The sequence below is a fragment of the Oncorhynchus gorbuscha genome, linkage group LG09, assembly GCF_021184085.1.
Source record: "Oncorhynchus gorbuscha isolate QuinsamMale2020 ecotype Even-year linkage group LG09, OgorEven_v1.0, whole genome shotgun sequence".
In the NCBI taxonomy this organism is placed as follows: Eukaryota; Metazoa; Chordata; class Actinopteri; order Salmoniformes; family Salmonidae; genus Oncorhynchus; species Oncorhynchus gorbuscha.
In genome coordinates, this window is record NC_060181.1 from 88,788,010 (window position 1) to 88,809,083 (window position 21,074).

The following is a 21,074-nucleotide window of genomic DNA, read 5'->3' on the forward strand; positions in this document are numbered from 1 at the left end:
CATGGAGCTGAGAGACAATTTTGCAGTTCTGAAGTAATTAAATGCATGTTATGGATTTTCGATTCCCTGACTGTCTAGCTTTAATTTGACTATTAGTTGTCAAATATCGTATTATTTAAAATATATTTCGTTCAACATCTTTTCTGCATGCTTTTTAAGTTGACAAACAGTTTCTTTCATCCCAAAAATTGCCACTTAGAAGGCCCACCTAAGAATTTTCCTATACAGAAAACCCCCTGTAATTAGCTCCAATGACTGTTTCTGCTCCATATTAAAGGGATAGTCCGAGACTTTGCAATGAAGCCCTTTATCTACTCCCCCAGATTCGGATGAACAGGAACAGCTAACCTGCTATCTGTTCCTGTAAACGTCCGGTCATTGAGCTTGTTGGCATTGGCTTGTGAAACGACTTCTAACTTATTTCACACTGGACACAGAACCATAAAAATTGTATCCACAATGGTATTCTGTTGCAGCTAGCGATATTCACAAAATAATGATTTTACTTCTAATTACTAGAAGTGGACTATTCTGTCTTGGCCCAGATGCTTGGGGAAGGTTGCTTCATTGGTCACGTGGTTAAAGCATCATTCTGTTAGGCAGCTGGCTACATTCTAGCAGCGCGTTTTCAATATGAAGCATCATCGCGATTGCGGCGCAATTTGACTGCAAGCCTTTCCTCCCGTTTCCAACTGGACAGCTCTCCAAACGCACAGGTAAGCGGTCAAATCCGATTGACAAAACGTTCAGACCAAGACCATATAAAAAATACATACAAAGTTGCTATGCGGAAAGAACAATAAAGACCACTAGCCATCGTCTTGACTCAAGGAAATTGGTAGGCGGAGTCGCCGCTTCTCCCAAGCACCCAGAACTACGTTTATCCGGCTTATCAAAGTAGCCTATTTACGTTTAATATTAACCCGGAATAAAGGACGTGATGATGACATGCAGCATTCAAATGCAACCTTGTAAATGAACATCTAAGGGTCCACGCAGGTTATCCATGGGCTACAGACAGGTGATAGCGCTGTGTATCGCAAGATATTCACTGTGTCGATGCAGGTGAATCATGGGTTGCTGCGAAGGCGGCTTGGCGCTGCATTTGACGGTTTTATATTTGAGTCATTAGTTTAACGGTGCTTTTCTGCCACGTTATAAGGTAAACCGTTATGACAATTACTTCGGCCACTAAATCAACATGCAGATAAGAATGCTAATTTGCATAGAACAAAGGACTGATTTGTTGAATGAAAGCACATCCCATCACGTTATTTTTGGGCAAATTCGGATTTATATGAAAATAGTTTAACCGAAAATAGTTTAATCTTATTACTAATATTCTTAGTAATATTTCCATCAATACAAAACGCTTGAATTATTCCCCCAATTTCCATCTGTTCATGCCATCCATGCAGCCTTCGCTATTCTGTTTTATGGCCCATGCCATGAAATTGATGGTAGGATAGCAGAGGATAAATTGACATCAGGTGCATGACTTCATTCCACAAGCCTATTGGTTCTGCAGAATGGGAGGTGGGCGGTGAATTTTGTTGAAAACCACATGGCCTCGGTATTATTATGAGTTTTCAATTTCAATATAGTATGTTTATCAATTAACATACATGCAGTTGAACAGCATCACATAGGGTGGTGCACAATTGGCCCAGAGTCGTTAGGGTTTGGCCGGGGAGGCTGTCATTGTAAATAAGATTTAGTTCTTAACTGGCTTGCCGAGTTAAAGAAAGGTAAAATAAATAAATACAATGATACTGTTTTTAGGCAATAAGGATATCTACTGTACAGTAGCCTAAGTTTGGACACCTACTCATTCAAACGGTTTTCTTTATTTTTACTATTTTCTACATTGTAGAATAATACTGAAGACATCAAAACGATGAAGTGACACATGGAATCATGTAGTAAACCAAAAAGTGTTAAATAAATCCAAATATATTTGAGATTCTTCAAAGTAGCCACCCTTTGCCTTGATGATGGCTTTGCACACTCTTGGCATTCTCTCAACCAGCTTCATGAGGAATGCTTTTCCAACAGTCTTGAAAGAGTTCCCACATATGCAGAGCACTTGTTGGTTACTTTTCCTTCACTCTGCGGTCCAACTCATCCCAAACCATCTCAATTGGGTTGATGTCGGGTGATTGTGGAGGCCAGATCATCTGATGCAGCACTCCATCACTTTCCTTCTTGGTCAAATAGCCCCTTACACAGCCTGGAGATGTGTTTTGGGTCATTGTCCAGTTGAAAAACAAATGTTAGTCCCAATATGCGCAAACCAATTGGGATGGCGTATCGCTGCAGAATGCTGTGGTAACCATGCTGGTTAAGTGTGTCTTGAATTCTGAATAAGCAACAATAAGCTCACATATTTGTCTGTATCAGAGTCTTTAGCTTCAACCAGCTAAGCCTATATATTGAGGAAAGCAGCATTTTTGTAGCTATTCTAATTCCTGGCCTGCTGGCCTTTTGCCCAGCCTAGATCACATGCACCATCTCTGTAACAGTCAATGATTTCAAATGGCTGTGAGACTGCTCAGGTAGTTGAACCAAAAATGTTTTTTTTTTAAAATGTTCTACCTAATTGAACGGATCCAGGTCTTCTCCACCATAACACTGTCTGTTTGAGGCCGTTGTTCTATAATGTGAACCATGCTAGTGTCTCTGCAGCAGCCCACTAGTCTGTAAACATAGACACATACATCAGCGGATATTGCCTCAAGTGAGCTGTGTTATCGGCTTGCCTACCATTGAAGTGCCCATTGAATGACAGATCAGCATTCTCAGCTGAACGTCTGGCACCGTTTTTGTCAGGCTTACTTTGTGTTAGCCTGGATACTTACTTACAGTGGCCATTATCACAATGTAATGTCAACTTTTAGTACTTTTTAACTGGGACCTGCATTTCAGAGTGGGAAAACTAATCTAGGATCAGTTTTGTATTTTAGATCATAATGTATGAGATTTCATAGACGTGGGGAACCTTGGCTCGTATTCCTAAAGCATCTCAGAGTGTGAGTGCAGTATTTTTCAAGTGTCCATATGATCTTATTCAGCCATCCAGGACGTTCATGCCAGGCGGTCTCAGAAAGGCCCGAAAAATGTCCAAAGACTCCAGCCAGCTGAGACATGGACTGTTCTCCCTGCTCCTGTCCGGTAGGCCGGTACCAGTGCAACAATATCAAGGCTCAGATAAACAGACTCTTATCCCCTGGTCATAAGACTGTTAAATGGCTAACAACTATGCTCTCCCTCTCCCACAGGCTATCCACACTTACTCTATTCCCATCCACAGGTCTCTACCCACTCAGATACAACTTACACTGCTGCTGAAGTGGTTATTGATTAGATACATTACTCCATTACACTGCTGTCCATAGATTGTTTTTGTATACTCATTGTATAATATTATCATTCTTACCATTGCATTGTTGGGAAAGAGCTCTCCAGATAAGAATTTCACTATACTGTTTTACACCTGTGTACGTCAAGAACATATAATGAATACATTTCAAGTTTATACATTTATATCAATCAATCAAATGTATTTATAAAGCCCTTTTTACCTCAGCTGATGTCACAAAATGCTGTATAGAAACCCAGCCTAAAACCCCAAACAGCAAGCAATGCTGCTGTAGAAGCATGGTGGCTAGGAAAAACTCCCTAGAAAGGCCAGACCCTATGAAGAAACCTAGAGAGGAACCAGGCTATGTGGGGTGGCCAGTCCTTTTCTGGCTGTACCCGGTGGAGATTATAACAGAACATGGCCAAAATGTTCAAATGTTCATAGATTACCAGCAGGGTCAGATAATAATACTCACAGTGGTTGTCGAGGGTGCAACAGGTCAGCACCTCAGGAGTAAATGTCAGTTGGCTTTTCATAGCAGATCATTCAGAGTATCTCCACCGAACCTGCTGTATCTAGAGAGTTGAAAACAGCAGGTCTGGGACAAGTTAGCACGTCCGGTGAACAGGTCGGTGTTCCATAGCCTCAGGCAGAACAGTTGAAACTGGAGCAGCAGCACGACCAGGTGGACTGGGGACAGCAAGGAGTCATCAGGCCAGGTAGTCCTGAGGCATGGTCCTAGGGCTCAAGTCCAACTAGAGAATTATAGAGATCATACTTAAATTCACATAGGACACTGGTTAAGACAGGAGAAATACTCCAGACTTATACAGACTGACCTTCGTCCCCCGACACAAACTATTGCAGCATAAATACTGGAGGCTGAGACAGGAGGGGTCGGGAGACACTGTGGCACCGTCCGACGATACCCCCGGACAGGGCCAAACAGGCAGGATATAACCCCACCCACTTTGCCAAAGCACAGCCCCCACACCACTAGAGGGATATCTTCAACCACCAACTATTCTGAGACAAGGCCGAGTATAGCCCACGAAGATCTTCCCCACGACACGAACCTGAGGGGAGCGCCAACCCAGACAGGAAGATCACATCAGTGACGCACCTCTCCTAGGGACGGCATTGAAGAGCACCAGTAAACCAGTGACTCAGCCCCCATAATAGGGTTTGAGGAAGAAAACCCAAGTGGAAAGAGGGAAACCAGCAAGGCAGTGACATCAAAGGCTCAAATGATCCTGGATCAGACGCTATATGAACACGAGCGAATGTCCCCTGTGTCTATATAATCGTATACATTATGATACATTATGATCTAAAAGACACAACTGATCCTAAATCAGTATTCCCACCCTAGACTCTCTTGATACTCCAGACTGGTATGAAGCCATACTAGATCCTTCCTATGGAACCCCCAGGCAAAAGAGGTGCAGCTTAATGTATGTTTCATGCTTACCAATTGTCTGACACACTTGCTAGCGTCCTACACAAATCCACATCCACACTACCTAACACCCTAGGCCAATTAATCATAGTAATTTGCCAAATAATCAATCTAAGTCTAACATGGAATCAATGTGTGCCTATTAAACCATGTCTTTAGATGTATTGCTTGTCCAAGGGTTAAAGGTGTCTGCATGTTTCCCAGACAAAACAGTTCGGAACAGTTTGTTCGTATATAATGATAACAATGTGACGTTTTTGTCTGTTTTGGACTTCGACAATGGTTTTTTACGCTGTTCAGGCACACAACTTTTTTCTCTCAAGGCAACCCGAAGTCTGTTGCCAAAGACTACTCCCCCTCTTCGTTGATTGCTCAACAGTAAGAATTCTTCAACAAAGTCTTAATCTGAATGTACAATTGCGCTACCAAGATCTCCATGGCAAAACTCAAGAAATGCTTTAAATTTTGATTTTTTTATCTTAGATTAAGTCAGACTATTTTGAGTAAGGCTATGGCGTCTCAAAATGGACAAACAGCCCTATGCGAGCACACTCTTTCGGTTGGACTAGCCGAGGAGGGGGGCCTGTTCTAACATGCTGAAATGGGAATGGCTCCAGCTGTCAATTCCCTTCATGTTGGTGTCATGCAGGATAGACATATCATGGTAGCACAAAATAGGAGGGATCCAGGTATCTATTATGGATTCAAATGGCACATTTGCATGTTTTATTACTGTTGGACAAGTGAAACTGTTTCCAGAGTTCTGCTCCTTGTTGGCATTGTCGACATTTGTATTTACATGCCTGTCTCTCATTATGCTTGCCAAAGAGCACTTTGCTTTCTCCTTGGATGAAGGCATTCCTCATATGCCAGTCGGCAGCGTAGCCTAGTGGTTAGAGCGTTGGACTAGTAACCGGAAGGTTGCGAGTTCAAACCCCCGAGCTGACAAGGTACAAATCTGTCGTTCTGCCCCTGAATAGGCAGTTAACCCACTGTTCCCAGGCCGTCATTGAAAATAAGAAATATATATTCTTAACTGACTTTCCTGGTTAAATAAAGGTAAAGAAAAAAAAATATGCATGAGGATGCACACACACACTTTGTTCATCCCTCTCACATAATACTGCCCCTCTCAGATACTCAGTCATAAACCCAACCCCTAGAGTCTATGACCAGCTGTTAGACAGCTAGATACTGTAGAGTGACTGGCTTGACATTTGTTACAGGTTTGTCCAGAAGGTGGTTGACTGGAGAGGCTCCTGCCTATGTGGAGTTTTTTTTAATAGTCAATAATAATACAATACAAGGTTAGCTGTGGCCAGGGTGGCGGCACACTTCACCGGCTAACAAGAAGACACCCTGGCATACCAGAGAGAAGGGAAGGTAGGACATTTTAGTGTTTATTGTGCAGACCTCAAGATGTGTTTTAAGGGCACAAGGAGGCAGTAAAACAAGGCATGCTCAAGACCAGTGTTCTTAGAGCCTTGTCACATTCAGATAGCTTCAGCACTACAGCGTAACGGGGGATTCTCCATGCAGGCTAACATCCAAGGTTAAGCTATTCATCATGGTTGGATGTTTGAACTGTTGAGTGTAACGCACAGATTGTGCATGCTTTTCTGTCAGTCTGGCTCGCAGCACGGGGCCCCACGGACACTGGGGAATCTCAAGGGCATCTAGACGTGGAGGCTTTTGATAGGCTTGTAGGTATTGTGGTCATGTTGAATTTACTGTTTAAACCAGTCCAATTCTTTCAGACCTACACTAGGGGGGTAGTTGTTGTTTCTGAACAGGACTGTTGTTATTCTGTCTGAGTAGCAAAAGTTGAGGATGTTTTCTGACTGTCACTTTGTCACTTGACAGGGGTCTGTAAATCATTACAGCTGCTCAATAACGGGATGATGGCTAAAAGCCAGTCCCAAATTGACCATTAACCCCTACCCCTAGGCACTCATGTAGATCTGAAAGGATTGGATACATATGATGTAAAGCAGGCCTGGTCAACCCTGCTCATGGAGAGCTAACATCCTGAAGGTTTTTGCACCAACTCTAATCTAGCGCACCTGATTCTAATATTTAGATGTCAGGTTAGTGTCAGGTTTTTAATTAGAGTCAGGTTAGTTACTACTGGAGATGGAGCGAAAACCTTCAGGAGGGTAGCTCTCCGGGTACAGGGTTGGGCAGGTCTGATGTAAAGAATAATGGTAATGGCCCACTTTGCCCTCTGATCGCCTGTTGTGGAATGTTCAGCATATTATTGTTTATGAATGTTATGAAGCACATGCTGTATATGTGCCCTTTGTTCTGACCAATGGGGAGCTTTGGTTCCCATGCCCCACTGAAAGTATCATACTGTCCACTAGCAATATTGTTCTTTATTCTCTGAGCGATCAGTCCTAGCCAGCTCTGAGGCACTATGCATAACAATACACTAGAAGGTGTCTGGATCCTGGATGTCATCCAGACAGGCAGATCTTTCGTGAGGGGGAAAGATTGTTGTTGGGCCCCCTTGACCTCTCTCCCATTGCCCTGGTCTGGGTAATTACAGATCTACTATCCATGGCATGTTTACATGGATGAGAGACACCTGTTGCTTCTTCCCAAGCAGAAATAAATCCACTGCAGCTATTTTAGATAATTATATCATGATAATTAAGTTATCCAAGGTGCCCTAAGAAATTTGCCTGACGACTCACGCTGAATTGGATTTCTCTGCTCTATCGATAGCTATGTACATTCAGTCTGAAATTGCCATCCTATAAGTTGTTTGTGTGAATTCGAAATGAGGGACATTGTACAAAACAAATGAATCAGTGATTGGATCGTCTTTAACAAATCTAACCGATCAGAGTATCAAAGTTGATAATGTCATCACAGGCTCTGGCCCAACCCATTGGTTTCTTGGGACCAATCAAAATGGTCAGAATGTGTTCGCATTCTAGAAATCTTTGGGGAGGGAGCCAAATCCAGACTCATGGTTGAGAAGAAACATCCGTTGGTCAGAGCGATGTGGATGGGCAGCCATGTAACTGAGCAAGGTAGTTACATTGATAGCAGATTTCCACCTGCACTTGGGTTGATTGTAGAACATAAAGAAACATTAAAATAAATGCCTGCCTATTAATATTCTAGCTAGATAGCGTAGCTGCTTTTGGGTTAGCATGAGATAATTCCTTGGCAATGTACTAAGCAAGGCCGTGCACAGACCTTTCAGGGGGGCAGGTGTTCAAAATGTAAAACATTTGGGAAAAGAGGATGGGCTATTAGCTGATCATTGATGTAAATCTGCTCGTTAGCTAGCTCCATTTATTTTACTTATTGTGATTTACCTCTGTCTTTCTGCCTCTCTCTGCCTCTCTTTGGATGTCCACAACAACCACATCAGGAGACCACTTTTGAGGTCTGGGAAAAATCTAAGAAATTACAATTTTGGGGGGGTATAGTTAGCCTTTAATTGAACTGGGAACCAGCCAGAGACTGGTTAGTGATGTTTGCAAAACAAATGGCCACTGGATGGAAATAATCATGAAACAGTATGATTCTGCCAGGTAGGCACAGGCTAATTTGTAGTTAACATTTAATTGAGAAGGGGTTTTGGAACCTACATTAGCATTATCGCTAACAGCTACTTAAAGTGGTAGACAAACACGCACATAAATACAGGGGCATTCCTGTGTTGTTACCCCCAGAAGCATCATACCCATAGGGGGCACAGGGCCATTTGCCCCCTCAGATTTGTCCTGTCATTTAAAAAAAGGAGTTGTTGTTTCTCTATAATACTAGACACATAGTAATTTTATGAAGTAGACTTTAGATAGGTTGTGTCACGCCTCGGTCATTGTATTTTGTGTTTTTGTTATATGTTTGGGTAGGCCAGAGTGTGACATGGGTTTATATGTTGTTTTCGTATTGGGGTTTGTATTATTTGGGATCGCGGCTGATTAGGGGTGTTGTTAGGCTTGGCTGCCTGAGGCGATTCTCAATCAGAGTCAGGTGCTTATCGTTGTCTCTGATTGGGAACTGTATTTAGGGAGCCATAGTTTCGCTTTGTATTTCGTGGGTGATTGTTCCTGTCTTTGTGTAGTATTCACCAGATAGGCTGTAATTAGTTTCACGTTCCGTTTGTTGTTTTCGTCTTTCAGTTATTTCATGTACCGCATTTTCATTTCATTAAAGTCATGAGTAACCAACACGCTGCATTTCGGTCCGACTCTCTTCTTTCAACAGACGAACGCCGTTACAGGTTGTCAATCTCCCAACCTCATAACTAGCTACCATGAAGCCATTTCAGGCTATTAATCAATTTAGCGTAGTTAGCTCGTCTAACCATTTTAGCTGGCATGCCTGCTGGCTAGGTTGGTAGACTTTAGAAAAGCAAGCATTTACTAAATGTACTGAAGAAGCCTCACATTCCTTTCAGTTGCAGATTAGCAGAGATTCAGAGAAGCATATTTAGTTTACTCATAATGATTCTAAATTCTCAGACTTCTGGACAGAGAGCACAGCACACCTCCAGACCACCAACAAACATCCTCACATACTTTTTGTCCTGTTAGATTTTGCGTTGTTTCAGTGTCTCTTCCGAATGTTTAAGGGAAATGCGATACACTGATGCGTTTTGTTAATGTCTTTTGAGAATCTTGGGCAAGTTCATGCATTTTCTAGTAAATTAAATATATTTAGTTGATTTCCTGTTAAGTTCAATACATTTTTGAATATTGTTGAATTCCGTCTGGATTCTGTGATTCTGTCCACGTTTTCCACAACACAGATTTTATAGAACCCTAGTAATAGGGGCAGAGAGAGAGTTTGATATAGCGAATCAAGTAAATTCAGGAGATCTGAATGTAAAGATCTGGAGAACATTGAAATTAATATTTTGTTTTGCAAGCCTATTAGCTAGTCTGCCGCCAATAACAGTGTTGACATCAAAGTAACATATTCACCAATGGTTGTTTGTTTACATCTGGCTGTGTATTGTTTCAACAGTGATTTGTAGCTCTGGATTGATAGATTGAAATTCATGGACCTCTGTTATTCTAGTAGTAACAACAAGATAATTTTTTCAACTTTTAATTGTTAGATTTAAAAAAAATGTTTTTAGGGGGGTGGATCAGCTTTAATATTGCAGATAGATTGTAGATTCCATCAAATGTAACTGTCTGCATCACTTCCAATCCCCCATCACTTCCAATCCCCCATCACTTCCATCCCCCATATGTTTTTTTGCATATAAACTAAACTAAAAAAGAAACGTCCTCTCACTGTCAACTGCGTTTATTTTGTGTAAATATTTGTATGAACATAACAAGATTCAACAACTGAGATATAAAGTGAACAAGTTCCACAGACATGTGACTAACAGAAATGGAATAATGTGTCAAAGGGGGGAGGGTCAAAATCAAAGTAACAGTTAGTATCTGGTGTGGCCACCAGCTGCGTTAAGTACTGCAGTGCATCTCCTCCCCATGGACTGCACCAGATTTGCCAGTTCTTGATGTGATATGTTACCCCACTCTTCCACCAAGGCACCTGCAATTTCCTGGACATTTCTGGGGGGAATGGCGCTAGCCCTCACCCTCCAATCCAACAGGTCCCAGACGTGCTCAATGGGTTTGAGATCCGGGCTCTTCGCTGGTCATGGCAGAACACTGACATTCCTGTCTTGCAGGAAATCACGCACTGAACGAACAGTATGGCTGGTGGCATTGTCATGCTGGAGGGTCATGTCAGGATGAGCCTGCAATGACAACAAGTTCAGTCCGATGATGCTGTGACACACCACCCCAGACCATCAGCTTATTGTCAACTACTGTACCGAGGCACTTCCACTCCTCCACTTGTTCTATGCTCTGGTCACCGATGGGGATTTCTTTCGGAACTGATGATTGCTTCCTATAGTCTGTGATTTGGTCTTGGTGACATTCAGATCCAGGATGTAATCCTTTCACCATAGGTCAAACTTGTTGAATCATGTCATAAGAATTGGATGTGTCAAGAATAACAGTACACATTTGATATATGTTATCTCAGGGCAGGTACTCCTACAGTCATCTGTATGGAGTGTAAATAGGACAGGAGAGATTACTGAGCCCTGTGGTCAGAGAGGAGTGTCATGAAGCACAGCCCTAAAGGGGACAATGCTGTACACTCTCAGAAAAAGGGTTTCCAAAAGGGTTCCCATAATAGTAACCTTTTTGGTTCCATGTAGAACCCTCTGGGGAAAGGGTTCTACATGGAACCCAATAGGGTTCTACCTGGAACCAAAACGTGTTCTTCAAAGGGTTATCCTATGGGGTCAGCCAAAGAACCCTTTTAGGTTCTACATAGCATTTTGTGTATAAGCATCATTCCCGCCTTCAAGGTTGAGAAGGGTACAACATTCACAAGGCCAATGGCCTTACCTAAAGTTGCATCGATGTATCACTGACTGATTGTTTTTTTCGTTGGGCTCAGAGGAGAGCAAGCTAGAGAGAGAGAAAGAGTGGGTGTTGGGCATGCCTCTAGGGATGTGTCATGTCTTTGGCTATGCCGGATTAAGTGATATGACATGCTATTCTATAAAATAATTTATCTGTAATTAATTTGACCTGATTAAGCTAATCAGGTAAATAGTTAACTAGAAAGTCGGGGCACCACAAAATAATGTTCATAGAGCTGTTCTCTTAATAAACTCTTAAGACCTAGTAATCTTTTACATCAATAGCAGTCAATATTTTATCGTCACCTTATTTAGTCTCATCTGAAAGATGTAAATTCTTGGTTATCTTCACGAACCCTGGCTAACAAGTTGAATCAGCAATACAACATTTTATTTAATTATTTATTTACTATATACCTAAATAATCACACAGAATTACATATACACAGAATGTATCATACCTTGATTACAAATTATGTCATAAAGGAAAACGTCCTCAGTGGACGGAACAGATATGACAGCTGGTTACACAAAGAAAGAGGGTGGGGTTTTCATTGAAAGAGCAGGAAGACTGAGGAACAAAGGGTGAAGCTATGTCTCTATTGGGATGTAGGCAGCTATGCTATCATAAGTACAGTATCTTATGCATTCTAAATTACCGCCCATTTGAAAAAGGAAAATCAAATAAATATTTACTCTGAACTGCGCTTCGATCGGTTGGTTGTAGATGGGAGGCCGAGTTGTCCTTTGAAGAATGTCTGATGGTAGAATGGACACTTGCTAGTACTGTCGTCTTGTGGTAGAACACATACTCTGCCCGTCCTTTCGTAGCCCACATCTACAGTTGCTGCGCTAACGTGGCGGCTAGGAGATATCACTACTTTAGTGAATAAGTGTTCAAAGTTCATACCAAGTTGCTATGCTATATGCTCATGCCATATTCTGGCTGGTATAGTCGAAATGCATCCTTCTGGCATGTAGGTCGTCACCCTCACATTGAAAGTCAATGCTAATTTCGTTACGTTCTCCAAGGTTGTCTTAATTCTGTAAGTGGTCTTTGTCCTCCCCCATAAACCTCCCCCATCAAGCCAACGTAATGACAGATGGCAGTATGCCACTGGAAATGATCAGGAGTTGTGGAGGGGGACTGGAGTGGGATAATCAGGAGTGGTGGAGTGGAGGGAGACTCAATGATGATCAGGAGCAGGTGTTTGTTCTGGCCACCTGAAAAGACCTATTCCTTCAGTGCGTGTTTATTTTTTATTTTTTGCCAGGCAGCAGTCCTCTGAAATATCATATTCTCCCTGTCATTTTCCCCTGGCTGAGGAAATGTTTCCCTTGGCTAGCCCCGAGCCGTTTAGGTTAACATTTGGCAGGGGTTCCCTGATCCGCTGGTCAATTCCTGGGTCATGGTCAGTAGTGACAAAAATTGAAGAAACGTTTTAAAGCTGAGTGCAACGGAAGAGATACAATCAGAACATGTCCAATAAGAATGATTATGTTGTGAATTTTTTCTTCTTCTCCATGTTATGGCCTGGTAAACATTACCCATGTAGCCTACTGTATGAAGGGTCAGGGCACCAGGGTGACATGTGGGTCAATGACCTCACTGGGACAGAGGTACTGTTCTTGTCTGTCATGGTTTCACATCTCATGTCATTTCATATTTATAGCACTTGCATTTTACAGTCATTGAATTTCACACTGTTACCTGCCTTGTTGTTGTATGCGTGTTGTATGACGTGTTGTATGACGTGTTGTATGACGTGTTGTGTGTTGTATGACGTGTTGTATGACGTGTTGTATGACGTGTTGTATGACGTGTTGTATGACGTGTTGTATGACGTGTTGTATGACGTGTTGTGTGTTGTATGACGTGTTGTATGACGTGTTGTATGACGTGTTGTATGACGTGTTGTGTGACGTGTTGTATGACGTGTTGTATGACGTGTTGTGTGTTGTGTGACGTGTTGTATGACGTGTTGTATGACGTGTTGTATGACGTGTTGTATGACGTGTTGTGTGACGTGTTGTGTGACGTGTTGTGTGACGTGTTGTGTGACGTGTTGTGTGACGTGTTGTGTGACGTGTTGTGTGACGTGTTGTGTGACGTGTTGTGTTGTTGTGTGACGTGTTGTGTGACGTGTTGTATGACGTGTTGTATGACGTGTTGTGTGACGTGTTGTGTGACGTGTTGTGTGACGTGTTGTATGACGTGTTGTATGACGTGTTGTATGACGTGTTGTATGACGTGTTGTATGAAGTGTATGCTATTTGAATGTTGTGCACTAACTGAGATCAACATGGTTGTACTGTGTTATAATAACCCAGTCAGTACCACCTCTCAATTTCCTCATATATGCCCTCACTCAATTCTATCACACTTGCCTCTCCAATTCTCTTGTTTGATATAAAGTCTCTTTCAAGTCCTCTAAGTGTTATAGAGTTCACCAATGTTTAAGTTGTCTACTCTGGTCATTCTGTCAATGTTGCTCTAAATGAAATCAAATTATGTGCCAACTCCTTTAGAGTTGGGGTTTCAACTGGAGTTGGCGTTTCAACTGGAGTTGGCATTTCAACTGGAGTTGGCATTTCAACTGGAGTTGGGGTTTCAACTGGAGTTGGGGTTAGGTAAGGGAACTGAGGTATCTTACCCACAAGTAGGACAGGGTGCACGGGCCCATAGGTTTGATACACTTCTAGTTAAAACAATAACACTTCTACAGGCTGTTAAGACTGTATGTGGGGGGTCCCACAGCAAAGTCCAAACTACCAGAATCAACACAAAGTGCTCAGTAGTGTTTGTAAAGGGTCACAGGTGGGTCCAAATATTCAGGAGCTGTGGCTACAAAGCCCAACTTAAGGCCTTGTTGTTGGGAGAAGAGACCACCACAGGATCAAACCTCTAAATATGTATACCCTTAAATAAATATATACTAAATCAATATTGTAATTTATTAAGTTATAAGTGCTAATATAGGCAAATCAAGAGTTATGGTTAGGGTTGCAGCTGGAGTTATGGTTGGGTTGTGTGTGTGTGTGTGTCAGTTGACCTATTTCCAAGCTAAACAAGGTTCCCTCACCACCTACATCTCACTTCTCTCTCTTGCTTACACAGGTTATGCCACCCCACAGGCTTCCTGGAACCCCCACTGTGAAAGAGAAGGGCTGATCCCCAGTCCTCAAGCTCTAGCTACTCTCCTCCCAAGTCCACCCCCCCACCCCCTCTCCCAGACCCCGGCCCCATGGCTGCAGGAGGCCATGGCGCTGCCAAGGGTGTGTTGATCAACCTGCATCAGGTAAGATTGATTTATTGATTATGTTGATTTTCCTTCAAGAGGACATTTCTTCCGCAGCTCTCAATAGAAGGAGTAAACATACCTGAAACATAGACACAAGTCAACTGGGAACTCAACAGGGAAACAGGCACAGGAGCTCACAGGTCAGCTACCCAACTGCACAGACACCCAGCAGGGATGCAAACCAGTTGCCTTTTTGGCAACACGACATATCCCTCTAAACACAGCACTCGTTTGTGTAGTTCTTACTCATCAGTCACGATTTCAATTGTTGCCTTTTTTGTCTGAAGTCCAGCTTACCATAAAGTCATACCCAGAGCAGAAATTTGAAAAACATTTGGAAAAAGGCAACAGAAGTCAGGTTGTGAAGTAGAATGACTTGAATATCCCTGATTAGACTGGGTTGCTACGGCGTCTCCTAAGCAACCACCAGTAGCGCAGTTTCATGCCAAGCCATGTGAGATGCACTATGACATTTGCGACTACTCACTGAGGAGAAAGTGTGTGTGTGTGTGTGTGTACAGATAGATATACTGTAGGTATGCTGGCACTGCTGAATGTCTCTATGGGATTTTGTCCTGTAAGGTCAGTGGTAAATAGACATCAATGCCATGCATACAGTGAGCTACTGTATCAAGGATCTCCTTCAGCTTGCAAGTTCTTTCATCTCCCAACTGTTTGTGACATTTCTACATGAAAGGAAAGCAGAACAAAATGACCTGTCAATGATTGACCTGATGTCTCCATTTCCTTTGAATGGAATGGAAACGAGATAATGAAGGCTGTATTCTGGCTTTGAGCAGGAGGAACATTCAGTAGAATATAGGCTAGTCAGTCAACTGTAGTTGCTCCCAAGCTATTTCTAAATTAATATTTTGTGACTGCAGCAGAATATGTATATATATATGTGTGTGTGTGTGTGTGTGTGTGTGGTGTGTGGTGTGTGGTGTGTGGTGTGGTGTGTGTGTGTGTGTATGTATGTATGTATGTATGTATGTATGTATGTATGTATGTATGTATGTATGTATGTATGTATGTATGTATGTATGTATGTATGTATGTATGTATGTATGTATGTATGTATGTATGTATGTATGAGAGAGAATTTTTAAATGTTCTCTCTAACGTTGTTGTACAATTGAAGGTCATGTAATTATTTTATCAAAATAGTTTAACCAGAGTTTTTTAGTTTAACCAGCAATATTTACTGATCTGTCTTTCAGATACACATTCATTAGTCATTCAATAATGACTAACTTCTTGTAGCAGGCTATAGAAAATGAACACAGGTCTCATCCAAAAATCACAAGCCCACGTGTTAGTGATTTTAGCCAATTAATCTTTATAGTTCATGTTTAGCCAACTTGGCTCTTCGCTAGCTAATAAGGTTGAACAGTTTAATTGTTATGAACACAACTTTCTGTCTGTCTCCAACTGTTTGAAAAGCATGTTAACCTGTCCACTTTGTTCAGATGTTGAAATCAAGTGGCCTACCTTATTACTCAGAATGAGAACGAGTTGCCAGTTCCTTATATCATTTGGCTAAAATGCTGCTAGCGGTAAGTCAAATAAAATTTAATTTGTCACATGTGCTGAATACAACCAGTGTGTAGACCTTACAGTGAAATGCTTACTTACAAGCCCTTAACCAACAATGCAGTTTTAAGAAAATACATAACATTTTCTTTTAAAGGTAAGGGATAAGAATAACAAATAATTCATGCGCAGCAATAAATAACAATAGCGGGGCTATATACAGCGGGTACCGGTGTCTAGGTAATTGAGGTAATATGTACATGTGGGTAGAGTTATTAAAGTGACAATGCATAGAAAATAACAGAGTAGCAGCAGCGTTTCAGAGGGGGGGCAATAAAAATAGCCTGGGTACCCATTTGATGAACTGTTCAGAAGTCTTATGGCAGGTAGAAGCTATTCAGAAGTCTTGGGGGTAGAAGCTATTTAGGAGCCTCCTGGACCTAGTCTTGGCACTCCGGTACCGCTTTCTGTGCGGTAGCAGAGAGAACAGTCTATGACTAGGGGGCCTTCCTCTGACACCACCTGGTATAGAGATCCTGAATAGCAGGAAGCTTGGCCCGGTGATGTACTGGGCCCGTACACACTACCCTCTGTAGTGCCTTGCGGTCGTAGGCCGAGCAGTTGGCATACCAGACAGTGATGCAACCGGTCAGGATGCTCTTGATGGTGCAGCTGTAAACCTTTTGAGGATCTGAGGAACCATGACAGATCTTTTCAGTCTCCTGAGGGGGAATAGGTTTTGTCGTGCCCTCTTCACGAATGTTTTGGTGTGCTTGGACCATGATAGTTTGTTGGTGATGTGGACACCAAGGAACTTGAAGCTCTCAACTTGCTCCACTACAGCCCTATCGTTGACAATGGGGGCGTGCTCGGTCCTCCTTTTCCTGGAGTCCACAATCATCTCCTTTGTCTTGATCACGTTGAGGGAGAGGTTGTTGTCCTTGCACCACACCGTCAGGTCTCTGATCTACTCTCTATCGGCTGTCTCATCATTGTCTGTGATTTGGCCTACCGCTGTTGTCATCAGCAAACGTAATGATGGTGTTGGAGTCGTGCCTGGCTGTGCAGTCATGAGTGAACAGTGGGTACAGGAGGGGACTGAGCACGGACCCCTGCGGGGCCCCCGTGTTGTGGATCAGCGTGGCGGATGTGTTGTTACCTACCCTTACCACCTGGGGGCAACCTGTCAGGAAGTCCAGGATCCAGTTGCAGAGGGAGGTGTTTAGTCCCAGGATCCTTAGCTTCGTGAGGAGCTTTAAGGGAAGTATGGTGTTGAACACTGAGCTGTAGTCAATGAACAGCATTCTCACATAGGTGTTCCTTTTGTCCAGGTGTGAAAGGGCAGTCTGGAGTGCAATAGAGATTGCATCATCTGTGGATCTGTTGGTGAGGTATGCAAATTGGAGTGGGTCTAGGGTTTCTGGGATAATGATGTTGATTAGAGCCATGACCAGCCTTTCAAAGGTTTTTTATGGCCACAAATGTGGGTGCTATGGGTCAGTAGTCATTTAGGCAGGTTACCTTAGTGTTCTTGGGCACAGGACTATGGTGGTCTGCTTGAAACATGTAGGTATTACAGACTCAGACTGGGAGAGGTTGAAAATGAGAGTGAAGACACTTGCCAGTTGGTCAGCGCATGCTAGGAGTACACATCCTGGTAATCCATCTGGCCCTCCTGCCTTGTCAATGTTGACCTGTTTAAAGGTCTTTCCCATATTGGCTACGGAGAGCGTGATCACACAGTCGTCTGGAACAGCTGATGCTCTCATTCATGATTCAGTGTTAGTTGCCTTGATGCAAGCATTGAAGTTATTTAGCTCATTAGGTAGGCTCGTGTAATTAGGCAGTTCTCAGCTGTGCTTCCCTTTTGTAGTCTGTAATAGTTTGCAGGAGTTGCTACATCCAACGGGCATCGGAGCCGGTGTAGTACAATTCAGTCTTAGTTCTGTATTGACGCTTCGCCTGTTTGATGGTTCGTCGGAGGGCATAGCAGGATTTCGTATAAGCTTCCGTGTTAGAGTCCCGCTCCTTGAAAGTGGCAGCTCTACCCTTTAGCTCAGTGTGAATGTTGCCTGTAATCCATGGCTTCTGGTTGAGGTATGTACGTACAGTCACTGTGGGACGACATTCTCGATGCACTTTTTGATAAAGCCCGTGACTGATGTGGTGTACTTCTCAATATCATTGGGAGAAGCCCAGAACATTTTCTAGTCTGGGCTAGCAAAACAGTCCTATAGTTTAGCATCTGCTTCATCTGATCACTTTTTTTATAGACGGGTGCTTCCTGGTTACATTTTTGCATGTCAGCAGGAATCAGGAAGATAGAATTATGGTCAGATTTTCCAAATGGAGGGAGAGCTTTGTACACATCTCCGTGTGTGGAATATATGTGGTCTAGAAGTGTTTTTCCTATGGTTGCACATTCAACATGCTGATAGAAACTAGGTCAAACTGATTTAAATTCCGGTCACTAGGATTTTCTGGATTATTTTTTTTAGATTCCGTCTCTCACAGTTGAAGTGTACCTATGATAAAAAATTACAGACCTCTACATGCTTTGTAAGTAGGAAACACTGCCGATTTTGCAGGTTATCAAATACTTGTTCTCCCCACTGTATGTGCTGAGTTGTGTAAGGCAGTGGCTCCCAAACTTTTTATAGTCCCGTACCCCTTCAAACATTTCACCTCCAGCTGCGTACCTCTAGCACCGCGTACCCCCTCTAGCACCAGGGTCAGCTGTGTACCCCCTCTAATACCAGGGTCAGCACACTTTCAAATTGTGTTTTTCCCAACATTGTTGGCACACTACACAAGAATGAGTGCGAGTTTTTGTCACAACCCGGCTCGTGGGAATTGACAAAGAGCTCTTATAGGACCAGGGCACAAATAATAATATAATAATCAATCATTTTGCTCTTTATTTAGCCATCTTACATATGAAACCTTATTTGTTCATCAGAAATGGTGAATAATTCACCACAGGTTAAAGAGAAGGGTGTTCTTGAAAGGATGCCCATAACTCTGCAATGTCGGATTGTATTGGAGAGAGTCTGTCTTAAATCATTTTCCGCACACAGTATTTGCCTGTATTTAGTTTTCATGCTCATGAGGGCAGAGAATCCACTCTCATATACAGTGCCTTGCGAAAGTATTCGGCCCCCTTGAACTTTGCGACCTTTGGCCAGATTTCAGGCTTCAAACATAAAGATATAAAACTGTATTTTTTTGTGAAGAATCAACAACAAGTGGGACACAATAATGATTTATTGGATATTTCAAACTTTTTTAACAAATCAAAAACTGAAAAATTGGGCGTGCACAATTATTCAGCCCCTTTACTTTCAGTGCAGCAAACTCTCTCCAGAAGTTCAGTGAGGATCTCTGAATGATCCAATGTTGACCTAAATGACTAATGATGATAAATACAATCCACCTGTGTGTAATCAAGTCTCCGTATAAATGTACCTGCACTGTGATAGTCTCAGAGGTCCGTTAAAAGCGCAGAGAGCGTCATGAAGAACAAGGAACACACCAGGCAGGTCCGAGATACTGTTGTGAAGAAGTTTAAAGCCGGATATATTGCACAAATCTGGCCTTTATGGAAGAGTGGCAAGAAGAAAGCCATTTCTTAAAGATATCCATAAAAAGTGTCGTTTAAAGTTTGCCACAAGCCACCTGGGAGACACACCAAACATGTGGAAGAAGGTGCTCTGGTCAGATGAAACCAAAATTTAACTTTTTGGCAACAATGCAAAACGTTATGTTTGGCGTAAAAGCAACACAGCCCATCACCCTGAACAATCCATCCCCACTGTCAAACATGGTGGTGGCAGCATCATGGTTTGGGCCTGCTTTTCTTCAGCAGGGACAGGGAAGATGGTTAAAATTGATGGGAAGATAGATGAAGCCAAATACAGGACCATTCTGGAAGAAAACCTGATGGATTCTGCAAAAGACCTGAGACTGGGACGGAGATTTGTCTTCCAACAAGACAATGATCCAAAACATAAAGCAAAATCTACAATGGCATGGTTCAAAAATAAACATCCAGGTGTTAGAATGGCCAAGTCAAAGTCCAGACCCGAATCCAATCGAGAATCTGTGGAAAGAACTGAAAACTGCTGTTCACAAATGCTCTCCATCCAACCTCACTGAGCTTGAGCTGTTTTGCAAGGAGGAATGGGAAAAACTTCAGTCTCTCGATGTGCAAAACTGATAGACATACCCCAAGCGACTTACAGCTGTAATCGCAGCAAAAGGTGTCGCTACAAAGTATTAACTTAAGGGGGCTGAATAATTTTGCACGCCCAATTTTTCAGTTTTTGATTTGTTAAAAAAGTTTGAAATATCCAATAAATGTCGTTCCACTTCATGATTGTGTCCCACTTGTTGTTGATTCTTCACAAAAAAATACAGTTTTATATCTTTATGTTTGAAGCCTGAAATGTGGCAAAAGGTCGCAAAGTTCAAGGGGGCCGAATACTTTCGCAAGGCACTGTAGGTGCGTGGTTGCAAAGGGCATCAGTGTCTTAACAGCGTGAAATGCCAAGATTGGATACCCTATCCAGAAATCTGTCAGTGGCTTCTGATTAAATGACATTTTCACAGAACCTCTTGTTGCAATTTCAATGAGGCTCTCTTGTTCAGATATCGGTAAGTGGACTGGAGGCAGGGTATGAAAGGGATAACGAATCCAGTTGTTTGTGTTTTCCATTTCGGGAAAACCTGCATAATTGTGCACCCAGCTCACATATCACATTTGACATTGTCCATAAACATGAGTTCATTTGCACACAAACAATCAAGCAATGATGGAAAGACCTATGTGTCGTCCTTGTTAATGCAGACAGAAAAGAACTCCCAACTTCTTATTCCCGCACATTGGATATAGTCGCGGAGAGTCCCTGTAATCCTAGATTCAGATCATTCAGGTGAGGAAAAAACACCAGATAGGCCAGTCGTGTGAGAAACTAGTCGTCATGCAAGCAGTTAGACAGT

The 21,074-nt window shown here is 42.5% G+C and overlaps 1 protein-coding gene across 1 annotated transcript in view; it reads left to right on the top strand.

The window, feature by feature from the left end:
- The first annotated feature begins 462 nt into the window (after window positions 1-462).
- The window catches only part of LOC124044241 (anion exchange protein 3-like), a 104,366-nt gene continuing 83,754 nt past the window's right edge, over window positions 463-21,074 (top strand). Inside the window, 2 exon segments of the mRNA XM_046363848.1 lie at window positions 463-716; window positions 14,360-14,540. Coding sequence (XP_046219804.1) covers window positions 14,487-14,540 — 54 coding nt within the window. The 5' untranslated portion in view covers window positions 463-716; window positions 14,360-14,486.